Source organism: Carettochelys insculpta, chromosome 2 (assembly GCF_033958435.1).
Source record: "Carettochelys insculpta isolate YL-2023 chromosome 2, ASM3395843v1, whole genome shotgun sequence".
NCBI classification, from domain to species: domain Eukaryota; kingdom Metazoa; phylum Chordata; order Testudines; family Carettochelyidae; genus Carettochelys; species Carettochelys insculpta.
In genome coordinates this window covers 42,029,544-42,051,460 of record NC_134138.1, presented here as the reverse complement: position 1 = coordinate 42,051,460, position 21,917 = coordinate 42,029,544, and the positions used below count along the sequence as shown (strand labels likewise).

The following is a 21,917-nucleotide window of genomic DNA, read 5'->3' as shown; positions in this document are numbered from 1 at the left end:
TCCAGGATGAAAAACAGTGGGCATATAAGCAGTTTACTTCCAGTGATTGTTTTATATGAAAGTTGAAACACCAGTTCAGTGCAGAGTTCATGAACGAAAATATCACTTTAATGCAAATGCAAAGCAGTATGCAAATTGGGCAGAGAGGTTTGGATTGTGGTGACCTTTACATTTTTGTATACTCGGTATAGATTCTTTGCTTATCTTGTGAGCAGTGCTGGATTTATGATGGCCTTACCTACTCAGATCCTTGCTAAAGTGACATCAAATGACATTTCATTAGGGAAGAAATTATTAGTTATTATTGTTATTATTTTGTATTGCTGTAACCCCTAGGAGATCCAGGCGTGGAGCAGGGCCCCATTGTACTAGGAGCTGCAAAAACACAAAACAAAATAAGTCATTTCACCCAAAGACTAGTCTTTCTTTTTAATTTAGAGCCAAAATGAATCGACATTTTCTGTTTGAGGACTGGTACCAGAATTTCTGTAGTAGTAGGTTTAGAGCCAAGTTTAATAAATCATCCCTCTGTATATATGAAAAGAAGATAATAAAAAAAGGCTGTGGTTGCAAACAAGGTTGAAATTTCATTGTATACACATGGTTCAGTAAATATGCATCTGGCATTCAAGGCAAATGGCATTTTTATGTAGTTGCTGGGGTGTGGCGTGGGTAAAAGGAGGATTCAAAAGAGAAAAGTAAACAGTCTCTGGAGACACTGAATGAAATCAAAGGCCTTACCTTTATATAGGATTTATAAGGTAATGCCTGGCAAGAGAAACCATAAAGCTGCACTTCTGGCTTATAAAAGGGATGATGGCATCAATTTTTTTTCCCCAGTGAAAGGTGTGTAGTTTAACTCTTTGGCCTCATGGTATGGAATGAGGTGCTTCAAAAGTTGAAGATCGATCAGTCCTATAAAAAAGAGCTCTGAGTACGATGTCCATGTTTTCAGCAGTATATAGAGAAATGGTTCCACGGTTTTACCGTTTTTTGTTGTGAAAAACTTCCATCAACTCTTTAAGATGGTGAGAGCAAGAAATGCAAGGTATATATGCTACGAATTTAATGACTAAAGAAGTTTACATTGTATATAACATGAGATTGAGACAGGAATCAGGTTGGCTGGATTAAATGATAAAGGGGAAATTAATCCCCGAGCCATGCATTCTCTCCTGGCAGGTAGCTGTGTCTTTTGTCTTGTCTGGCACTAATTGCCCTGCCATTGTTAAGTAAGTAATCAAATGATAAGTAATCCTCATAACAGCTGCCCAGGAGAGGAACTTCTCCTTAAAAAGGTGGAGATTTTGGCTATAGGTTCCCTATATGGAACAATATGGGTGGGTCTCGTTTTCTTCTTTGTTTTAGGCCAGTTATGTCAGCTTCGCATGCATCAAACATTTCTCCAGTTGAGTTTGTCATTATCTAGGTGTCCTTGATCCCCCAGTAGCTGAGATACACTACAATAACCATTATGGCCAATGCTAAATTCTTCTAGTGGGGAAAGGAGAACCACGCTGTAAGATGTCAGAGGAGGCGATAAGGGACGAGGCCGGGACTACAAAGGCTGATGAGAAGAGGTTCAGCAGGTTTCTCTTCTGTCTTGTTGCTTTTCCCCTTATAGCAAGTGCCAAGCTTGTCTCTCCCTATTCTGAGGAGCAGAACGTATGGGATGGTGCGTGAAGGTGTGTAATGCATGTTAAGAAGGGATCAAAACCAGAAGCTGAATAGTCATCAGTAGGACAACTGGCAAGACTGCAGTATGGTTCAGCTTTTGTGATTTCATAGAACATGTATAACAGAAAAGGCATCTGCTGTAGAAATAATTGGTTTGTAAATAGCAATTCTACTGTTTGGAGCAAAGTAGTCTGTGTTTCAATTTCAAGTCCTGCTACATGTGGTAGTTTGATTTCTTATTGTGCTCTCTGCTGCCCACCTGTCCACTGGTCTATTTCTAGAGCATCAGTCTCTCTGGTGTCTAAGTGCCATCCTGTTTAGAGCAGATTAGTGAAGTCAAAAAATCAGTAGAAATTTAGAATGTGCTGAGTAATAATTTAAGGACTCCCTGACCATTCAAATAATTGATGGCTGCTCGGACAAGTTTTCTAGAGCAGTGTTTCCCAAAGGATGGTATGCATACCACCGGTGCTACACTAAAAAATTTCAGGGGGTGCACAGCAGAAAATAAATGACTAAAAATCAAGAAATAAGCACTGGGATGGCACTGGAAGAGGGGGTACACTGATAAGGCCAGAATCCCGAAAGGGGCATGCGGATGTTTTAAGTTTGGGAGACACTGCTCTAGAGGCAAAAGCCAAGGGAGCGCCTTGTTATCTTCAGTGATGCAAAATAAAATCAAATCCAAAGAGCTGTGTAGTCTTATCATCCTATGATGATGTAAAATGCGTTTCTAGCTCAAAAGCACACTTTAAAGGGAAGCTAATAGAAAAGCATTCCAAGGCACAGAACTCTTCCAAAAAATCAATGAGCTTTTAATTCTAACCCACCTGTCTATCCCTATGGATACTTTTCAAGTATCTAAAAGGGTGTCATAAGGAGGAGGGAGAAAACTTGTTCTTCTTGGCCTCTGAGGATAGAACAAGAGGCAATGGGCTTAAACTGCAGCAAGGGAGGTTTAGGTTGAACATTAGGAAAAAGTTCCGAACAGTCAGGGTGGTCAAACAGTGGAATAAGTTGCCAAGGGAGGTTGTGGAATCTCCACCGCTGGAGATGTTTAAGAACAGGTTAGATAGATGTCTGTCAGGGATGGTTTAGACTATACTTGGTCCTGCCATGAGGGCAGGGGGCTGGACTCAATGGCCTCTCGAAGTCCCTTCCAGTCCTAGTATTCTATGATATGTGTGTCATAAATGTCCAGTAATTGATCATTAGAAAGATGAAATCTCACTGTGCGGGATTAGGATGCTGAATTTCAAAACTTCTGTCTGTTATTCTTGTTGGATGATCTCTGCCTCTGTAACAGGGCCTTTGAAATGTTGCCAAAAATGAAAGACGAATGCAGCAATTAGCCTGCCTTCTCTGGTATCTCTTACTGTTGCTTCTACCCCCGGAAATGTGGGTCAGGGAGAATGTCCAGTGCGTGGGATTGGATAAAATGAGGCAGCACTTCGTCTCATCTGAGCACCGTCTCATCTGAGCACTTCATGTGCTGCCGAGCTCCTCAATGAGCAACCTGCTGGGCAAGCACCATGTGCACACATGGTGTGGAGTTCTCCCTCACACTTCTGGTGTAGTGTTTGGTTCCTTCTGGTGCAGAAACACAGGCTAAAATTTTGCAAGCCCAGGTTCTCACCTCGTAAAGCCCTTCACGGTGGTCTAGCAGCACAAAGGGGTGTTTACGTTCTCCTTAAGGAAGGCGCTGTCTGAACCGTGTACCAGAGATGTAAGGTCAATGAGAGTAAGGCCCCCTGTGTTTCCAAGAAATTTGCTCTCGTGTCCAAACCTAACGGGGAGAACTTGGACAAGCTGGGCTGTAACCTGAAGCTGAAGAGCACTATCAGTTTGAAAATCAGTTTCAGCAAAGGCCCTTCCCTGCCCTCCCCTCTCTTCAGTTAAAGTTCAACTACTTCATTTATAAGTGCCGGAGAGTGATACAATCAAGTGCAGAAATGCTGCCTTGCCATTAGCTCAGTCAGGCAAACAAGCTGTGCCAACTCCATCATAAACCATCTTGCAGTAATATTAACTCTTACCATTAAGGGCAAGTGCCCTTCCCCCTAACGCTACACAAGCACTGCTCTTTTTTCTGGGTGCAAGCTCGCACAGGGCTGTGCAGGTCTGGACTTCATGAATATAGTCCCTGGTAAACAAAATTCTTTCCTTTTGCGGGTGTGGGGAGGACTCTGCAAACCCGTGATGTCTCTAGCTCTTATATCACTTCTTGTTCTCCTAGCACCCAAGAGTCACTCTTCTGCACCCTCAGTGTCCACCCACAGCCCGTTTCCCTGCAGGTGAGCAGGTTTTGGGCTTTCTATGGAGATAGCCAAAGCTCTTCCTCTGGGCAGTAGTCAGTTTTACTCCAGGCTTTCATTGTCATAACTTAGGCAGTTTGTATTAGCAGTTTTCTTTTGCATTCTCTTAGTGTCAAACACTTAATTTTAGTCTGTGGGAAACTAATAGGATCTCATCAAATTAACTCTTAATCAGCACAAATATATGATGCACAGGTAGGTTGGTGGAAAATAGCTAAAAGCCACTAGATTTAAAGTACCAAACACACTTCCATCTTTAAAATTCCAGGATTGGGAGAAATCAGTATTTCAGAGCAAAACTATTACAGGTTGAACCTCTCTAATCCGGCATCCTCGGAACCAGACCAGTGCCAGATGAGAGAATTTGCCGGACCATGGGACATCAATATTGTCTAGCAGCATTACCATCCCTTCCACTGCTTACTGGGCTCTTAGAAGACATTTAGGGGTAAATTACAGCTAAATAACAGCACAGAACACTGAAAGCCAGGACTCATGACTGGAAACAAACTTTATGGGACCACGGGAAACTTGGCCACACCCATGAGAGAATCATGCCAGATTATGGATGTTGCTGGACAAGAGAGTTCTGGATTAGAGAGGTTCATGCTGTAATTGATTATTTGTATTGTGATAGCACTTAGGAATCCCAGTCAGAGACCAGGACAAATGTTCCCTCTAACCTTTTCCATCCCCGTGAAGATTTCTTTCCATCCGCAAGTAGATAAATTGTGTTACGTGCACTGAGGCCTGTGAAAATGTGCACAACCAGTAGAAACACAAAACCCAGCTGTGGCTGCTCTGCTTATCAGTGGGGCAGCATTTGAATTTCCTCTGAGTGGCTGCACAAGCACACAGTTTGCAGGGAACATGGAGCAGGACCCCACAGTGCTCGCTGATGTCCAAACACAGAACAAAAGAGTGGTCTCTTCCAAAGCATCTTACAATATAACTGTAAGGCAAGAGATAGCAGGTAGAATCAGACTGACTGACCAAGGGGATACAAGGACACAATGGCTATGTCTACACTAGCACACTACGTCGAAGTAGCCTATTTCGACGTAAGAACATCGAAATAGGCTACTTCGACGCATATTGTCTACACGTCCTCCAGGGCTGGTGCCGTCGATGTTCAACGTCGAAGTAGCGACGGAGAACATCGAAAGGAGCTGCCCCAGAAGGAGATGCGGAGCATCCACACACACAAGTGCTCCCCTTCGAAATAAGGGGCCAGCAAAGCCCCACGACGCTCCCTTAAAGGGCCCCTCCCAGACACACTCGCCCTTCACAGCACGAGATCCACAGAGCCGACAACCGGTTGCAGACCCCATGCACACAGCGTGGACCCCCAGCAGCAGCAGCCAGAAGCCCTAGGCTAAGGGCTGCTGCACGCGGCAACCACAGAGCCCCGAGGGGGCTGGACAAAGAGTCTCTCAACCCCTCAGCTGATGGCCGCCATGGAGGACCCCGCTATTTTGACTTAGCGGGATGCAGATCATCCACACACACCCTATTTTGACATTGAACATCGAAGTAGGGCGCTATTCCCATCTTCAGATAGGAAAGCGATTTCGATGTCTTGCCGCCTAACGTTGATTTCAACATCGAAATAGCTCACGGCATGTGTAGACGCAACGTGTGCTATTTCAACATTGTGCCAGCTACTTCGAAGTAGCCAGCTAGTGTAGACACACCCAATATTCATCAGCACACCAGCAGCCTAACTATTCTCAAGCTTTATGTAAACTTCATAGCAAAGAAGAGTGCTAAGAAGGGCTTGGAAGGAGGAGAATGAGGCAGCTTTGCAGGTGTTTTTGCAGAGTTTGTCCCAAGTGTTTGGGGCAGCATTTTTTTTTAAGTTAACAATATGTGGGGATAGACATAAGAACATAAGAATGGCCATACTGGGTCAGACCAAAGGTCCATCCAGCCCAGCATCCCATCTGCCGATGGTGGCCAATGCCAGGTGCCCCAGAGAAGGAGAACAGAAGACAATGATCAAGTGATTTATCTCCTGCCATCCATCTCTTGCCCTTGTTCTGAAGGCTAGGGCACCATACTTTATCCCTGGCTAATAGCCATTTATGGACCTAACCTGCAAAAATTTATCAAGCTCTTTTTTAAACCCTAATAGAGTGCTGGCCTTCACAGCCTCCTCGGGCAAGGAGTTCCACAGGTTGACTGTGCGCTGCGTGAAGAAAAATTTCCTTTTATTAGTTTTGAACCTACTACCCATCAATTTCATTTGGTGTCCCCTAGTTCTTGTATTATGGGAAAAGGTAAATAATTTTTCTATATTCACTTTCTCCACACCATTCATGATTTTATATACCTCTATCATATCGCCCCTCAATCGCCTCTTTTCCAAACTGAAAAGTCCCAGTCTCTCTAGCCTCTCCCCATATGGGACCCTTTCCAAGCCCCATATCATCTTAGTCGCCCTTTTCTGAACCTTTTCTAATGCCAATATATCTTTTTTGAGGTGAGGAGACCACATCTGCACGCAGTACTCAAGATGTGGGCGTACCATAGTTTTATATAGGGGAAGTATGATATCTTTTGTCTTATTATCGATCCCTTTTTTAATAATTCCTAACATCCTATTTGCCTTACTAACTGCCGCTGCACACTGCGTGGATGTCTTCAGAGAACTATCCACTATAACTCCAAGATCCCTTTCCTGATCTGTCATAGCTAAATTTGACCCCATCATGTAGTACGTGTAATTTGGGTTATTTTTTCCAACATGCATTACCTTACACTTACCCACATTAAATTTCATTTGCCATTTTGCTGCCCAATCACTCACTTTGCTGAGATCTTTTTGTAGTTCTTCACAATCCCTTTTGGTTTTGACTGTCCTGAACAACTTGCTGTCATCTGCAAACTTGGCCACCTCACTGCTTACTTCATTTTCTAGATCATTGATGAACAAGTTGAACAGGATCGGTCCCAGGACTGACCCCTGGGGAACACCACTAGTTACCCTCCTCCATTGTGAAAATTTACCATTTATTCCCACCCTTTGTTTTCTGTCTTTTAACCAATTCCCGATCCATGAAAGGATCTTTCCTCCTATCCCATGACCACCTAATTTACATAAAAGCCTTTGGTGTGGGACCGTGTCAAAGGCTTTCTGGAAATCTAGGTATATTATGTCCACTGGGTGCCCCTTGTCCGCATGTTTATTAACCCCTTCAAAGAATTCTAATAGATTAGTTAGACACGACTTCCCTCTGCAGAAACCATGCTGACTTTTGCCCAACAATTCGTGCTCTTCTACGTGCCTTGCAATTTTATTCTTTACTAGTGTTTCTACTAATTTGCCTGGTACTGATGTTAAACTTATCGGTCTATAATTGCCAGGGTCTCCTCTAGAGCCTTTTTTAAATATTGGCGTTATATTGGCCGTCTTCCAGTCATTTGGTACCAAAGTGGATTTAAAGGATAGGTTACAAACCACTGTTAATAACTCCGCAATTTCACATTTGAGTTCTTTCAGAACCCTTGGGTGAATGCCGTCTGGTCCTGGAGACTTGTTACTATTCAGCTTATCAATTAACTCCAAAACCTCCTCTAATGTCACTTCAATCTGAGTGAGTTCCTCAGATTTGTCACCTAAAAAGGCCATGAAAGTCAAGTGTGATGGAGCCAGGTGAGCCAGTGGAGGTTATGCAAAGAGAAGGGTGACATGTCAAAGTGGTGGACTTAGCAAAATGGCCTGCACAGCAGCATGCTGAGTGGTGTGACAAGGTGAAGCCAGTGGACTAACTCACAAGGGGAGAGAGGCAGCTCCGAAAAGCAGAAACAGCCCCAGCAATCAGGTGTTATCAGAGGCAGAGTGAGAGCAGCAGGAAGGAGGCTGCTATAAATCAGTCAGGGCCAGCTGGTCCCACTCGAGGCTTCCATTGGCCTTTTAAAAGCCTTCCCCCATAGGTGGGGTGGTGGGGAGAGTGGAAGAGGAGGTTGGAAAGGAGTGAGGAGATTAGAACAGGCAAGGAGAAAGTTAAGAAGTGGTGAAGGAAATAACAAACATAATGTCAGAGACAGCAGGGGAGGTGAGGAGCTGCTGCAGGAATTGTTTGAGGCTCGCTGCCCCGGTAACCTTGGGGCTCAGCCAAAGGATGGGAGGACTGGTTACTCAGCCTTGTTGGTCCCAGGGACTCTCACCCACTGCCTTTTGAGCCCAGGGACTGAAGCCCGAACCCCAGCAAGGGCAAGCAGGCCCCATACTGTGGGACTGGGGACCAAACAGAGGTCTCGGGCCCAGGAGTGGTACTGATCCTGTCACAGTGGATATGAGCTAACCAAAAATGACTTGTTTTTCAGAAGAAGACTGTTGTAATTGAGACACCAGGCGATGAGATGTTAGGTGAGAGGTTTAGGTGTGTGGATGGAGAGGAAAGGTCCTATCTCACAGAAGTTCTGCAGAAAGAGTCAGCAAGATTTCAACACAGCCTGGGTGTGAGAGGTCTGAGTCAAAGATGACAGCCAGGTTGTGGGCCTGAGTGACAGGGAGCAATGGTGGTGGTGTCCACAGTGACGGAGATGGGAGAGAGCTTGGGGACAACAGTCGGGGCTCTTTTGGCCTTATTGAGCATGAACGCACACAGGGGGATGTCAGAGAGAGGGGCCCGATTTTGGTTGGGACAGAAGGAGACAGATGCAGAGTAGAGAGGGAAATGGGCAGCACTGAGACAGCCATTGACTTTAATAACAGTCTCTTTTTTGCATAAGTGGTTTGTTTGGGTTGGTTGCTTAAATGAGCTGGCCCTTGCAGTAACCTGTGCCTGATGTTTGTTTGGTCCCCACAGCCTTACATGGAGCAGCAATTGCAGAGTAAGTTTGCGCAGCATTGTGTTAACTTCTGGTTTCCATCATTCTGCTTCAGATTTTCATCACAGTGAATTGCCTGAGCACGGATTTCTCCTCCCAAAAAGGAGTGAAGGGACTTCCTCTGATGATCCAGATAGACACGTACAGCTACAATAATCACAGCAATAAACCCATCCATCGGGCCTACTGCCAGATCAAGGTCTTCTGTGACAAAGTGAGTGAAGATAATGTTGTGAAAGAGGGCGGGAGCCCATATCCAAGGGGTCTCTTCTCTCTCTTAGGGCTCTGCTATCACCAGGACTTAGAATGGCTTCTCCCCTCTCCTCATATGAATTGGGACCTGGATTCTTTAATTTTTTCTTGGTGCATGGAACCTTCAGTCATGCCCCTCACTGTGCCCTATACCTAAGGATGCAGTCCCTTGAGAAATCAGCAGTAATCCAACAAGCTGGAAAGGAGCATAAGTCCAAGGACATGGGACCATGAGATGAGTAACAGCAGCAGAGAAACACCCCTTCAGAAATACAAGTGTAACAGAGGGAGGGTGAACTTTACTGGGAACCAGGGCATAAGTGGTGGAGAAGGACGGGATTAAGGGTATTTAATAAATATTTTTAAATTTCCACTGCTTTATACTCAGACTCCTCCAACTCGCTTCCCTCATGGCACCTTAACAAGATTAGCCAAAGCTGCATGTGTTAAGATGGAGAGCTGCAACACAGGGCATTAACCAGCTTAAACAGAAGTCACCTTACTTTTACTTCACCCTGTTTGGTGCCCTCTCCCGATTCCAGCCAGGCTCACTGGTTTCCTGGGCTGAAATTCTCTTGGGCTCTTGTCTGCCTGTCGGTAACTGTCACTGGGTGGATCTGCCTCTAGACGTTTTCACCACAGCGTTGCTGGGCCTAATTTAGGCATTGAAAGTCTCTGAGCCTGCAAATGCCTTTCCAGGGAAGGGAGAATTCAGCAGGAACTCTCTGAGCTGCACTTTCTCTCTCCCAGCTCCACAACTCAGCAAAACCGCCCCCACCACTTTCATTTGTCAGCCTGTCCCTTACCTGGTTAGCTTCCTGGGGACTGTTCAGTCCTGGCTTGTCACAGATCAGTGGACTGCTTGTTCTGATTATCCCATGCAGAAGCTTCCCTAAATGTCCCCAGAAAGTGTTTTTTCTTTTCTTTTCTTTTGCCTCAACCCCCGACTCTGCATCTGCTGGAATAAGGTTGTGGGGGGCGGAGTGTTCTGCTGGTTGTAGTTCTGTTGATTGGATACAGTAGACCCCTGAGATTCACGCACTCAAGTCGCATGTATCGTGGGGTAAGGTGACTCTGAGTGGTGGGGAAACTGACCAGTTTCCGGGGTCCTGTCGGAGTGGTAGTTGATTGGGCTGCCACCATTGACGGGAGAGGTTTTCCCACTCCTGTTGGTGGCAGCCGAGAGTCAGGCTCTCAGCTGCCACCACTGACTGGAATGGGGAAACTGTCATCAGTTTCCTGGCTCCCCTGAGTTGCACTGAAATTTGACTTAAGTGGGGTTTGCCAGAATGCAACCCCTGTGTAAGTCGGAGGTCTCCTGTACTCCCTTAGGGTATGTCTGCAGTTCAGTTAAAAACCCAAGGCTGGTCTATGCCAGCTGACTGAGTCTCGCAGGACTTGAGCTGAGATGTTGTAGACATTCAGTTCTGGGCTGGAGCCTTGCGAGGAAGGTTGGTCCTAAGATTCAGGGTGCAGCCTGAATCCGTATGTCTACATGAGAACGAGAAGTCCTGTGGCACCTTATAGACTAACATATCTGAGTCCATAAGGTGCCACAGGACTTCTCATTGTTTTTGCAGATACAGCCTAACACGGCTACTCCAGGTATATGTCTATGTAGCAGTTAAACAGCCCTGCAGCCTGAGCCCTGCAGCATGGGTCGCTCGCAGGTATAAACTAAAGTAAATGGTGGATTTGCTGTAATTTGAAGTATTTGCAGCCTGATTGGAGTATTCAGTATCTCAGCCAGTGGTTAGGGACTATTACAAGAGTGAGTGGGCCAGATTCTGTGGCCTGCAGTGTGCAGGAGGTCAGACTAGCAAGGGCGCCACGTTGGGAGGGCTGCAGCCATGTGTACTGAGATGCAGCTTGCTCTTCTTCCCATTCCCCTGACTGTCAGGGAGTGAGGGAAAAGTACACGGCTTGTGTGCATGCCTCTCACTCCTGGCTGGTGAGGGAATGAGACAGAGGAGTGATTTGCACAAGCCATGTACTTTCCCCTGACTCCCTGCCACTCAGGGGAATGGGAGGAAGAGAAGCTGTGTCCCAGCACACATGGCAGCTGCCCTCTCAAAATGGTACCTGTGCAGCTCACAATGGATCTTCTGCCTGTCTGTGAGTCTGTCCACAGTGGAGCATCTTCAACAGGAGGGGCTGAGGTAGACCCATGTCGGAATGTCCCATAGCTCAGCGGTTAGCACCCTCTCCTGAGTGGCGGGAGAGCCCTGAGCCAGCCTGTTCTCCTTCTCTGGTGGAAAGGGGGAACTGAGCCTGAACTCTCACGTTCCGGGGCGTGCTCTAACCATCATCATCATCAACAACCATGGGCTCAGCACCCGTTGGTGTCTGATGCCTCTCTCACCATTTCCTTCCATCTTTCCCTGTCCAGTGCAGAGTGGCTTAGTTTCTGTAGACCAGCTCCACACCAATAATCCCAGAGCTACAAGTTACAAGGTGGGCACCTTCTGCTTCAGCCCAGTTCTGGAGGGGCCCTGCTCCAGTAGGTATGCACAGAGGAAGGGGCGCGCACAGGACCTTACACTTCACATGTTTGGGAGGGGCGTATTCGGCCTGGACAAGGGGCCGGGGTTGGAGGACCTGTCACCTTCCACCACAGTCCCTGGGCTAGAAGAACTTGCTTTCCCTACCACCTGCCAGGGCCAGAAGAAGCTTTCTCTCCTCCTGCCACTGCAGCCCCAGGCCTGGGAGGGGCTCACTCACTTCTCCCCCCCATTTTCTCGACCGGGGCCAGAACACACTTGCTCTCACACCTCCATCACAGTGCCAGGGCTGGGAGGAGCCCCTCTCCTTCCCTTCATGCTCCTGCTTGCCTCTCCCCACAGCTGAGGCAGCCTACTGCATCAGGCACTGCACACAGCTTAGATGGGTGAGCACCTCTCTTCCCCTTACCCAGTTGCTCTGGGGCACCTGGACACTGAGGGAGGCAGCAGCTGTCATACAGAGGGGAAGAATCTTAGATTCTGTGGGAACTTTTACCCAGAAAACTTAGGTGCCAAGTGAGTTGAGGTGTTTACAGGGGGTCAAGGGAGTTTTGTGGCTGATAGTGGAGCCCGAGACCGGGATTTAGGCATCCAAACAAACTAGAGATGCTGCTTCCGAAATCCAGAGGTTGAATACCTAAGTACCTCTGTGGATCCTGCCCCCAGGGACTTAGACACCTACACACCATTGAAAGTCAAGGGGTCTCCGTCAAAGAAATCATTTTACAGATGGGAGCAGAAAAGTGAGGATCAGGTCCAAGCCATAAAGAGCCAGATTTTAAACTGAGAATAAGTGCTCAAGTGCTTCAATTTTCAAGGCCTCTCCTCACACCAGTGTCCCACTCCCTCTCCTTTTTTCCCCACTACCTCCCTAAAATTTGCCCCCTTCTAGCACTCTGGTGGGAAAACTCTTTGAAGATTAATCAGGCAGTTTTACGAGTGGAGAAAAAATGGTGAAAACCATGACTGTAAATGTGTGCGCTGAATTAACCTTTAGCGCTAAATGCTTATATTTTTATTTGTAGTTTTGAATGTCCGATATCTGCAGAGATTTGAAGCTGCAGGTGGCTGCTAAAAGCTCAGTAAATATCAAAGGAAAAGAGTATTTTTACCTACCTGTTTCTGAAAAGCTAGTAGAAAAATCTGAACTGTTAAAAAGAAAGAAAGAAACATCTGGAGCACAGCCTCATCCAGGGTGACCTGCAGATTTGGATGATAAATGTTTATTATTTTGACTATCTAGCCAGCTTACTGGTTCCCCACATTTTCAGGCTACAAAGCAGGAAATGAATTGGCAAACATTTAATTAAAGCCATCTTAAAGCAGGAGAAAACAACATGAGGGTAGCTGGAGTGTTACGTCAAAATGATACTTAAGGTGTGGGCCAGAGGGCTCACGGGATTGGAAATAGGGTATAAAATCTTTTACCTGTGGATTGTCCTAAAGGAGGGGTGGGCAATAATTTTTGATTCGGGGGAGCACTTCAAGAATATTTAAGTGTCAAGGGCTGCACTTTTCTATAATATTAATGGGGGGGTCTGGGGCAGAGGTTTGGGTTGAGAAAGGAGCTTAGGACAGGGGGTTGGGGTACAAGAGGGGCGAGAGGTCTGGGATGGAGGCTGGGTGCAGAAGGGAGATTGGGGTACGGAAGGGGGTGTGGTGTTGGGGAGGGAGTTTGGGTGAATGAGGGGGTTGTGACCCCGAGCAGGGGATTGGGATGCAGTGGTGCATGTGAGGTTTGGGAGGGGGTTTGAGGGTAGAGAGGGCTGGGGTTGTGATCTGGGGCAGAGAGTTGGGTGTGGGAGGGAGTGGGGTGCCAGATGCAGGCTCTGGCTGGAGGCACTTACCCTAGGGGGCTCCCAGGAAACAGGCCAGCAGGAGCTTAAAGTGGCCAGCTGCTGGGGCCAGCGTGTGCATCTCTGCATGGCGCATGCCATGGGCGTAGAGACGTCCCCTGAGCTGTCTTGCCCACAAGCCCGGCCCAGGTAGCTCCCCCCAGCTGTTTGTTGGCCAATGGGAGTTGCGAGGGTTGCTCCGGTGGGCTGGGGCAGTGTGTGGAGACTCCCCTTCCCTCCAGGGGTCATGTGCCACACAGAGACACGCACGGCCCCAGCAGCTAGCAACCTTGAACCACGTGCGAGGGCATGGCAGGCAGGGAGCCTGCCCCATGTCCTGCTGGGCCATGGCCATTTGCTGCCCTGAGGATCATGGCGAGCCACAGCCGGCCTGAGGGACGTATTTCACACACCCTTGTTCTAAAGACTCATCCCTCCCTTGAAACGTGTTCAGGAGCCTGCATGAATATGATCTGGTGAAGTCTCAGCTCCGCTCACAGTGTGCAAGAGTTCACTCTGCCACACCCAACCCCAGAGCAGGTGCTAATTGGCACTTCGCGTAGAGGCTGGAGTCTGCTTCTTGGCTTCGTTACGGTGGCGTAAATCAGGATTAACTCCACTACAGTCAGGGTGAGGTATACTAATGCAGCACCCTGGAAAGTGAGGGGAGAATCAGGTCCCAAATAGTGGCTGGGCAGGAGACCGGATGCTGTGCTTTCTCTTACATGCCCACGTGTAGTGCCCATTTCCACCCAGTTACCTCCTGCAGCATCAGTCTGTTTATGAGATCTGGTGACCAGGTCTAGTTTCTTTTTGTTCCCAGCTCACAATCAGCAGGGGGGCGAGTCTTAATTTTCTTGTCATATGAATTTATTTGGCCTCCACTACCCTGGCTTTTTCCTGGAAGGGTCACAAGGTCTGTTTGGGGGGAAAATTCTAACCATGGGATTCCCCACTTACTCGCCAGATAGTTGGAGGCATCTTAGAAAGAGCAAACACAGCAGCTAGCTAGAGATGTATAATGTAACGGGGTAAAACACTATTCTTAGGGTCAGTGGTGTCCACTCTGATGATACCCAGGAATTTCCCCAGTCCTGCGACCTGATAGATCAAAAGGAAAATGTAACATCCTTGTGGTGCATGTATATCATAGAGGTCTTGATGACCTGTCACAATGATATCTTCTCTGCAGCCGCAAAGCAGCTTGGCTGACTGGATTCAGTAGGGCCCACAAAATTCACACAGGGGATAAGATGGTAAGTCCCTCCATTCATTTAATAGGCAGCAGGAAATAAAATCCCCGAGCCCTACCCCTCAGGTGGAGTCTGCCCTTGAGCAGCCTCCTACTCCCTTTCCTAGGAACAGCCTCTCTCCCTGAGTGACCACCACACAGAGACCCAGGAGCCAAGCAAGCTCCTTAGGCTTACAGCTGGTCATTCTGTACTTCTTGCAGCTGGGCAGCGGCAGCTTCCTGAGGATTGAGATGTACTGTTCCAGAGGGACAGGAGATGAAAGTACTCAGTGTGGATTGCAGCAGCCACAAATGCTGAGGCAATCAGAGAAATTCAGGCAGCACAAAGGAAGGAGAGCTGGACATGAGGTGTAATCCGAACAGCAAAACAGACAGATACTGGGTTTTTACTGCCAATAGTCTAGCGAGACCCTTGTGTCTAACCAGCTCTGAAGCAGTAGCCACTATATTGGCTACTGCTAAAGTGAACTAGCCACATTATTCTGAAAATAAATTTATTGTTCAAGCCAACTAGCCACACTCACCCAGCCAAAGAGCTGCGTGTGGCTAGCATGCGTGTTGGACACTGGAGCAAGAGCCGAGGTTCCCAAACTTTTCGGCAGCATGCCCCCCTTTTGATTTTCAAGAGACCCTCACGCCCCCCCCTTTACCATCCCCCAACCCCCCTTGCAACAAAACATCCAATTTGTCATTTAAACTAAACACAAAAACTTGATACAAAAATGTTATTTAAAATTAAAAATAAGCCCCAATAGTTTTTCTTGGTGCTGGGTGGAGCCCCAGCTGGCCAGGTGTCTGAGCCCATGCCAGCTGCCAGAGCTGCCCACTCCAGCTACCCACTCACCCGAGATCTGCATGGCCTGAGCTGCCCGTCTGCCCCCTGCCCAACCCCGCACTGCTGGGATCAGCTGCCTGCCTGCCCACCAGCCACCCACCCCAGCCATGGGCCAGCCACCCAAGCCCCACACTGCTGGAGCCAGCTGCTTGCACGCCCGCCCATCCGCACCCCACAAGCCCTACAAGCCACCCATCTGAGCCCCTCCTCTCCCACAAACCCAGGCACCACTAGCCCCCCACTCTTACCCCATCCTCCTCCTCCTCCCGCTCCAACCCCCATTTAGTCACCTTTGCAGGAGGCAGCTAGCTCCACGTGGGTCTTCACCAGCTGCCTGGTTCTTACAGTGGCTGTGCTAGATCATCCACGTAAAATGGCAGGGGCTGAGAGCCAGAAGCAAAGGCCAGATCTTTCTTTGGGTGGGGGGAATTATGGGGGGGCAGGTCCCTCCTGCTCCCCCCACCCCGGAATTTCTTCATGCCCCCCAGTTTGGGAAACCATGAGCAAGAGCTTCTCTGGCTGGAACCTCTTCCAAGTCTGTTGTGCACCACCTAGTGACACAGAAGGGAACAGCTGCTGCAAAGGAAGAGACGGGAATTTCTTCGTGCCTTTTGTTGTTCCTTTCCCTGAGCGTAAAAAAAAAGTTGCCATGAAAATAATTTTTAAAAAGACAAACTGCAAGGGAGTGAGAGGCAGTGCAGGGCTAACCAGAGCCCGCTGGCCCACACAGCCCCACCCCAGTTCACCTGCAGCCAGTGTCAGGCCTGGAAGCAGGATGAAAGGGGGGAACCTAGCCCAGGAGGTGGCTCAGACACCCACAGGGCCGGAGCTGCCCCTGGGTTGGCCGCAGGAAAACGCAGCCTCCAAACCCTCCCCCAGGCTCGCAGGGGGAGAACCCTGCACACCACCCCCCTAAGGAGGGGGGAACTAGACTTTTGGGGCCATGCCCCAAACTAAAGCTACAGACGCCAGGAGGTGGGCTGGAGTCCTAAACCTTGGCCCCACTTGCCGCGGGGACCTAGCCACTAGGCCACCCTGCCACAGGCGGGACCCACCTACGCAAGCATACGGCCCTGACATACCTGCGGAACAAACAGAGCAGCGAGCCAGAAAACAAAAGTGACTACAGAGCGATTGGGTTATTTCCATTACCCAGACAGGGAGAATTGCAAAGTGAAATTCTCCTTCCAACGTAAATAGGGAGATGCCAACGCACCATCATCACGTACGGCGTTTGTGAAACGGGGGCCTGGATTTTATAGTGCTTCAGCTCTTGCCTGACAGTGTTGTGAACTGCTGGCTGTGATTATCAGGCCTCCTCAGGCCTGGGGAGTGTTTACCAAGTGTATGTGCACTACAACCACTCTAGCGGCAGGCCCCCAACCTCCTCCCCCCAATCACACCAGCCAGCTGCATTCCTTGCAGCCGGTCCCCTTCCGAACCACGCCGAGACGTCACCTGTACACACTCCACTTCCCCACCCTCACGTCCTGCCCCAACCACAAGTGGGGGGGACCTCCTACCGCCAACGGAGGGTGGGGAGCCCCGGTGGGCCAGCCTCTATCGCACCCTAGTCCCATGGCCCACCAGGGACATCAGTTGGAGGATCCTCCATGGGGCGGTGAGCGCAGGCATGTACCTGGCACAGTTCACACCCCTCCCGACACGTGTTCCTTTTGTGGCGTGAGGGAGACCCTGGCACACATCTGTCTCAAGTATGCCAGGCTGCAGCCCCTCTTCCGGCTCCTCCAGAACCTCCTGTTGAGGTTCTGGCTGCGCTTTTGCCCACACCTTCTCATCCTTGCACACTCCATCCATGGCCCTGCTAAGTCACGGGACCTCCTGGTCAGCCTCCTCCTGGCCATGGCCAAAGTGGCCGTATACAAAACCAGGAAGGGGAGGCTGGCCCAGGGAGGGGCCTGCGACTGTGGGGCCTATTTCTGCTCCACTCTCCGCTCATGAGTCCAAGCAGAGTTCCTCTGGGCAGTGTCCACTGGCCCCTCAATGCCTTCGAGGAGCAGTGGGCGCTCTCCAGGGTTCTCTGCTCGGTATCCCCCTCTGGCTCCCTCATTTTGAACCTTTGACCTTCACTCCCGTCCCTGTTTTCTTTTTAGTTGTCGTATTTATTTGGGGCCCATGCTGTTTTAGGCGATCCCCCCTCTTGAGGGGGACCTTTTAGTCCTCCACCCACTCCCTGGTCCCTAGTAGGAACCACTCTTGCAGCACAGCTCTGGCACTGCAGTTTGTCTGCTGCAGTGTGGACACTTCCTACACTGACCGCAGGGTTTTTCCCATCAATGTAGGTAATTCGTCTCTTCGAGAGGCCTTAACTAGATTGACAGAGGGATTCTTCTGTCAACTTAGCTGCCTCTGCACCGGCAGTTACACCCACCAAATTGTGGTGGTCGGGTATGAATTTTTTCACAGCCCCGAGAGATATAGCTAGGTAGGCTGGTGTAGACCAGGCCTGAGGCGAATCACAGGTAAGTGTGACTAATTTTGAAGGCAAACTTCTGGTGGAATACGCTATGCTAAAACTCAGTATCAAAAGTACTGCAAGCAGGATTCTGAAAGAAACGACATTGTATCCTTTCACACGTTTTATGTACAGCAGTATTTTTACCAAGTATTGCGTGTCTTTTGCATATCAGTTATGTAGGACCTGCTTTATCATGTGCTTTACTTTAAGTATGACAATAAAAGGGCAAATATGGCAGGATATCAGTGGGGATGCTGACATATTCTCCAGTGCTTTGCCCAGGGCACTGCCCACCAAGTATTCACCTTTGTGGAGTTTCATTTTCTTACAGGTTAATCCGGCTATCCTTAATGCTCCCTGAATGTGTGCAGAACATTCATGCCTTCTTATAGTAAAATAATGGCATTTTCATGCCTTCATAAAGTGACACGGGTTGTCAGGGCAACTTGCCACCCAGTCTATTTATAGTCCTGAATTGCAATGTGCTTTTACCACATAGAATGGTAGAATTAGGGCTCCTGAAAGCTTTGGTTCTGCAGGTTAAAGTTCTCTTAAAATAGGTGAAGCAGCATTTGATTCCGGGCATTTTGTTCACAGTACAATACTAGGTTTTCCCTAGCACCAGCTCCACGGGTGCTCTGGGGCTGGGGTACCCCCAGGAAAAAACAGCAGGGGCTCAGCACCCACCAGCCAGCCGCCAATCAGCTGTTCGGTGGACTCCAATCAGCTCAACCCCCTCCACTCAGCAGTTCCAATCCACTGCTGATCAGCCCTTCGGGGAGGGGGAGGGGGAGGGGGAGGGGCTGGGTGTGCTTGTCGAGGGGTGGAAAGAGTCAGAGCGAAGAGGAGCTTTGGTTGGAGTAGGGAGTAGGGAGGGAGCATCCCTGAGGAAGGCTGAAATTCAGTGACTGTGATGTTTTCTTGCACAGTTAAAGAGGCCTGATACTCCTTACACTGATTTCTGTTCCTATTCTCCCCCCTCCTCTCTACTTTGACACCAGCGCTGTGAGTGGAAATGGATTTCCCTTTGTACATGATTACATGTTATCCGCCTTCAGTGCCAGATAGAAGAAGTTTGGTTTCTGTGGGCTTGATTCTCGCAGGCCTGGAGCCTTCTGGCCCTGATCCAGCAAAGCACTGAAGCGTAGGCTTAACTTTGAACATGGAAGCATTGTCCAGTAGGTTAGAGTGTTTGCTGGATTGGGGGCAGAGTGCTCAGGCCCTTACAGAACAGCACCATGGGTGAATTTCAGATTTTGCTGGGCAGACACACTTTTCAGATAATCTGAAATTCGCACCCTGGGCTTTGCCCCTGTTGTTAATAAATAACAGAAGAAGTACTGGGCATGTTGCTGTCACACACAACTGGAGTTACTCCTCCTGGCTGGGTGCATCCATTCAGTGAAAGGCCACCAGCATTCGTGTTACCAAGAAATAAAGGTAGAGGGGGCAGAGCTCCTAAGACGTGCGTGGATCCAAACGTCTCCCGCTCAAGGAGGTGTGGAGCAGATGGTCTGCTTCAGGATCTTGTCTCCAAAAGTGGAAGGGAGCCATGACAGAAATAACCCAGCCTATACTGTTGTCTGTAGGAATCAGGACTGAGAATACAGCTAGCAGCAGAGGGAGAAAATAAATCTAGTAAGAGAGGCACATTCATTTATACACTTCGTCTAGTTTTCTGCCCAACGTTTGTGTCCTGAGGACTGTTTCCACGACGGGGAGTCATGCAGTTAATTCTAAAGCTCTGGTTTAATCAATATTAGCAGATTCAGGCCCCAAAATCTCCCACTCAGAACCACGTGCTCTGAAACTCCAGCCTGGCTCGTTGTCTCAGTACCTCAGCAAAGACAAGCAGAACAGGCCTGACTCACTGCTGCTTTGCTCTTTGTCTCCGCAGTGGCCATTGTGCTAAGTGAGTGGAGAATGCAAACGAATCCAAATATTAGCTAGTTCTGGCATTCATTTTGCATGCATAGAAATGAGAATGCAAGGGGCAGAGCAATGGAGAATTGTGTCCAACGATATGCTGCTAAATAGCAGCTTCATTTCAATGGTAGGCAAAGTGACCCTTGTTGGCTCAGTCCTGCTAAGGCTCAGTTCTAATCTAGACTATCCAACACTCTCTGAAGTCAGTGGGAAGTTGGGAATCTTTCAATTTCTTTCCGACTCTTGGCTCCCAGAAGATAAGTGGCAGCGAATCAATGCAAGCTATTCAGAAGAGATGCCTTTTCTGAGATCCTCTGTCCTTAAAAGCTTGGATGTCTTATCTTGACATCAGGAACATTTGGTTTAAAGGGCAAAGCTGTGCAAGGCTCAGCCTATCATAAAATATGGGAAAATACAGGAGTGAAATAATTGCAGGCAAAAAAGATACAGAAGAACACTAAAATCTATGTTACTTGTCATGTGAGAAATGTCAATCAGTATAATGTGGGCCAAATCAATTTTAAACATAACTGACATCCAGTTTGGCAAATGGAAAAAGGATGTCAAGAAAAAGTTTGCGTGCTCAATTAAAACCGCCAGTGGTGTGTTTCAGCCTGCTGATGATGTCAGTACAGAGTTTGAAGGTGCCTGGGCAGATCTCATTGAAATCGATGGAGTTACTTTGGCCTTCCTCCTGTAGTAATTGAGATCCGAATCTGCTGTACAGAGTTTTACATCTGTTTTAGCTCCTTACATTATATTTTGAACATTTTCCCATGTTTATTTTACCATTTGTCCATTCACTAATACCACTTGAGAGTGCCGGTGAGCACTGGAGCTTATAAAGCTCCTCCATAGGTCTTCCACTTGCAGTGAGAGTGGAGAGAAAATCTATTTTAGTAGTCAGGTGAGTGGAAAATACAGGGAGGGAATTCTGGGGCCATTTGGAGTCTATACAGATGAATTGCTGTGCTCGCTGCTACTACTTGTTTTGAGAGTGTTTATATGGCCAATTCTTACAGAAAGTGCCGCCAAAAAAAAAAAAGGCAGCAAACATATATAATGAGAGCTATGGAGCTTTCCAACAGTATGGAGACTTCATTTCAGTACATTAATGCACCCAGTTGTAGTTGTGCAACTTTATGCTGTCAACGACCGCATAAAAAGTGGTTGTAATATTGAACCAATTTGCTTCCAGAGCAATAATGCCAAATACCAAATTCTCCTCCATTCTTAGTTACACCCATAAATGCAGAAAAATCAGGCAGTCCAGTAGCTCCTTAAAGACCAGCCATTTTGTTTCTTAGGTAGTGAGTGTTCGTGGGTAAGACCCACTTCTTCAGATTCCAGAGTAACTCATACTAAAGCCGTTGGAATTGCTTTGAACTAGTTGCAGAGCGCAGGGCTTGTGTACGGCATTTGAGCTCAGTAGCACTGCTTCTATGGAGGACACTCCTTTAGTGAGAAAAACTGCATGGATGCACAACATACAGGCCCCTTTCTCATTAAAGCGAAAGAAGTTTTTACCACAATCATCTGTTGGCTGGTCTGTTAAGGTAATGGGTAGCTCCTTCCAAGCCAAGGAGAGTTTTGCTGTCAATGTCTATCTTAGCCGGGTCAGGACTTAAATCTGTGTCGGAGGTTTCATGGTAACAGTTAATTTTCAGATAGCTTCATTTATTGGGTTTTCTCAAAATGGAGATTTTCCGTTTTCGCTCTCCGGCTTGGCTCTTGATCCCACTGCAGTCATCGGAAGTGTCAGTCATGGCTCCTAGTCAGGCTTCTCAGCCTGCAAAATCATGTAGTCATTCTTTCTAGCTGGATGCTTTTCGTCCTGAGTAAGTACATGTGAATCTTACTGGCTCCATGTGAATATCTCCCACTTGGATTAAAATAAAACAAGAGGAACTTCTATTTTTAAGTGGAAAAACCTGGGCTATTTAATATTGAATGACGACTGTCTTGGAGCATGTGGATTTTTATTTTGATTAACAATATGTCTGCACTTC

The 21,917-nt window shown here is 47.9% G+C and overlaps 1 protein-coding gene across 2 annotated transcripts in view; it reads left to right on the top strand.

Moving 5' to 3' along the window:
- The window catches only part of GRHL2 (grainyhead like transcription factor 2), a 125,794-nt gene that overhangs the window by 67,689 nt on the left and 36,188 nt on the right, over nucleotides 1-21,917 (top strand). For both annotated transcript variants that reach the window (XM_074986836.1, XM_074986834.1), the window contains exon 9: nucleotides 8,884-9,042. In XM_074986836.1, the coding sequence (XP_074842937.1) occupies nucleotides 8,884-9,042 (159 nt within the window). The remainder of the gene's footprint in view (nucleotides 1-8,883; nucleotides 9,043-21,917) is intronic.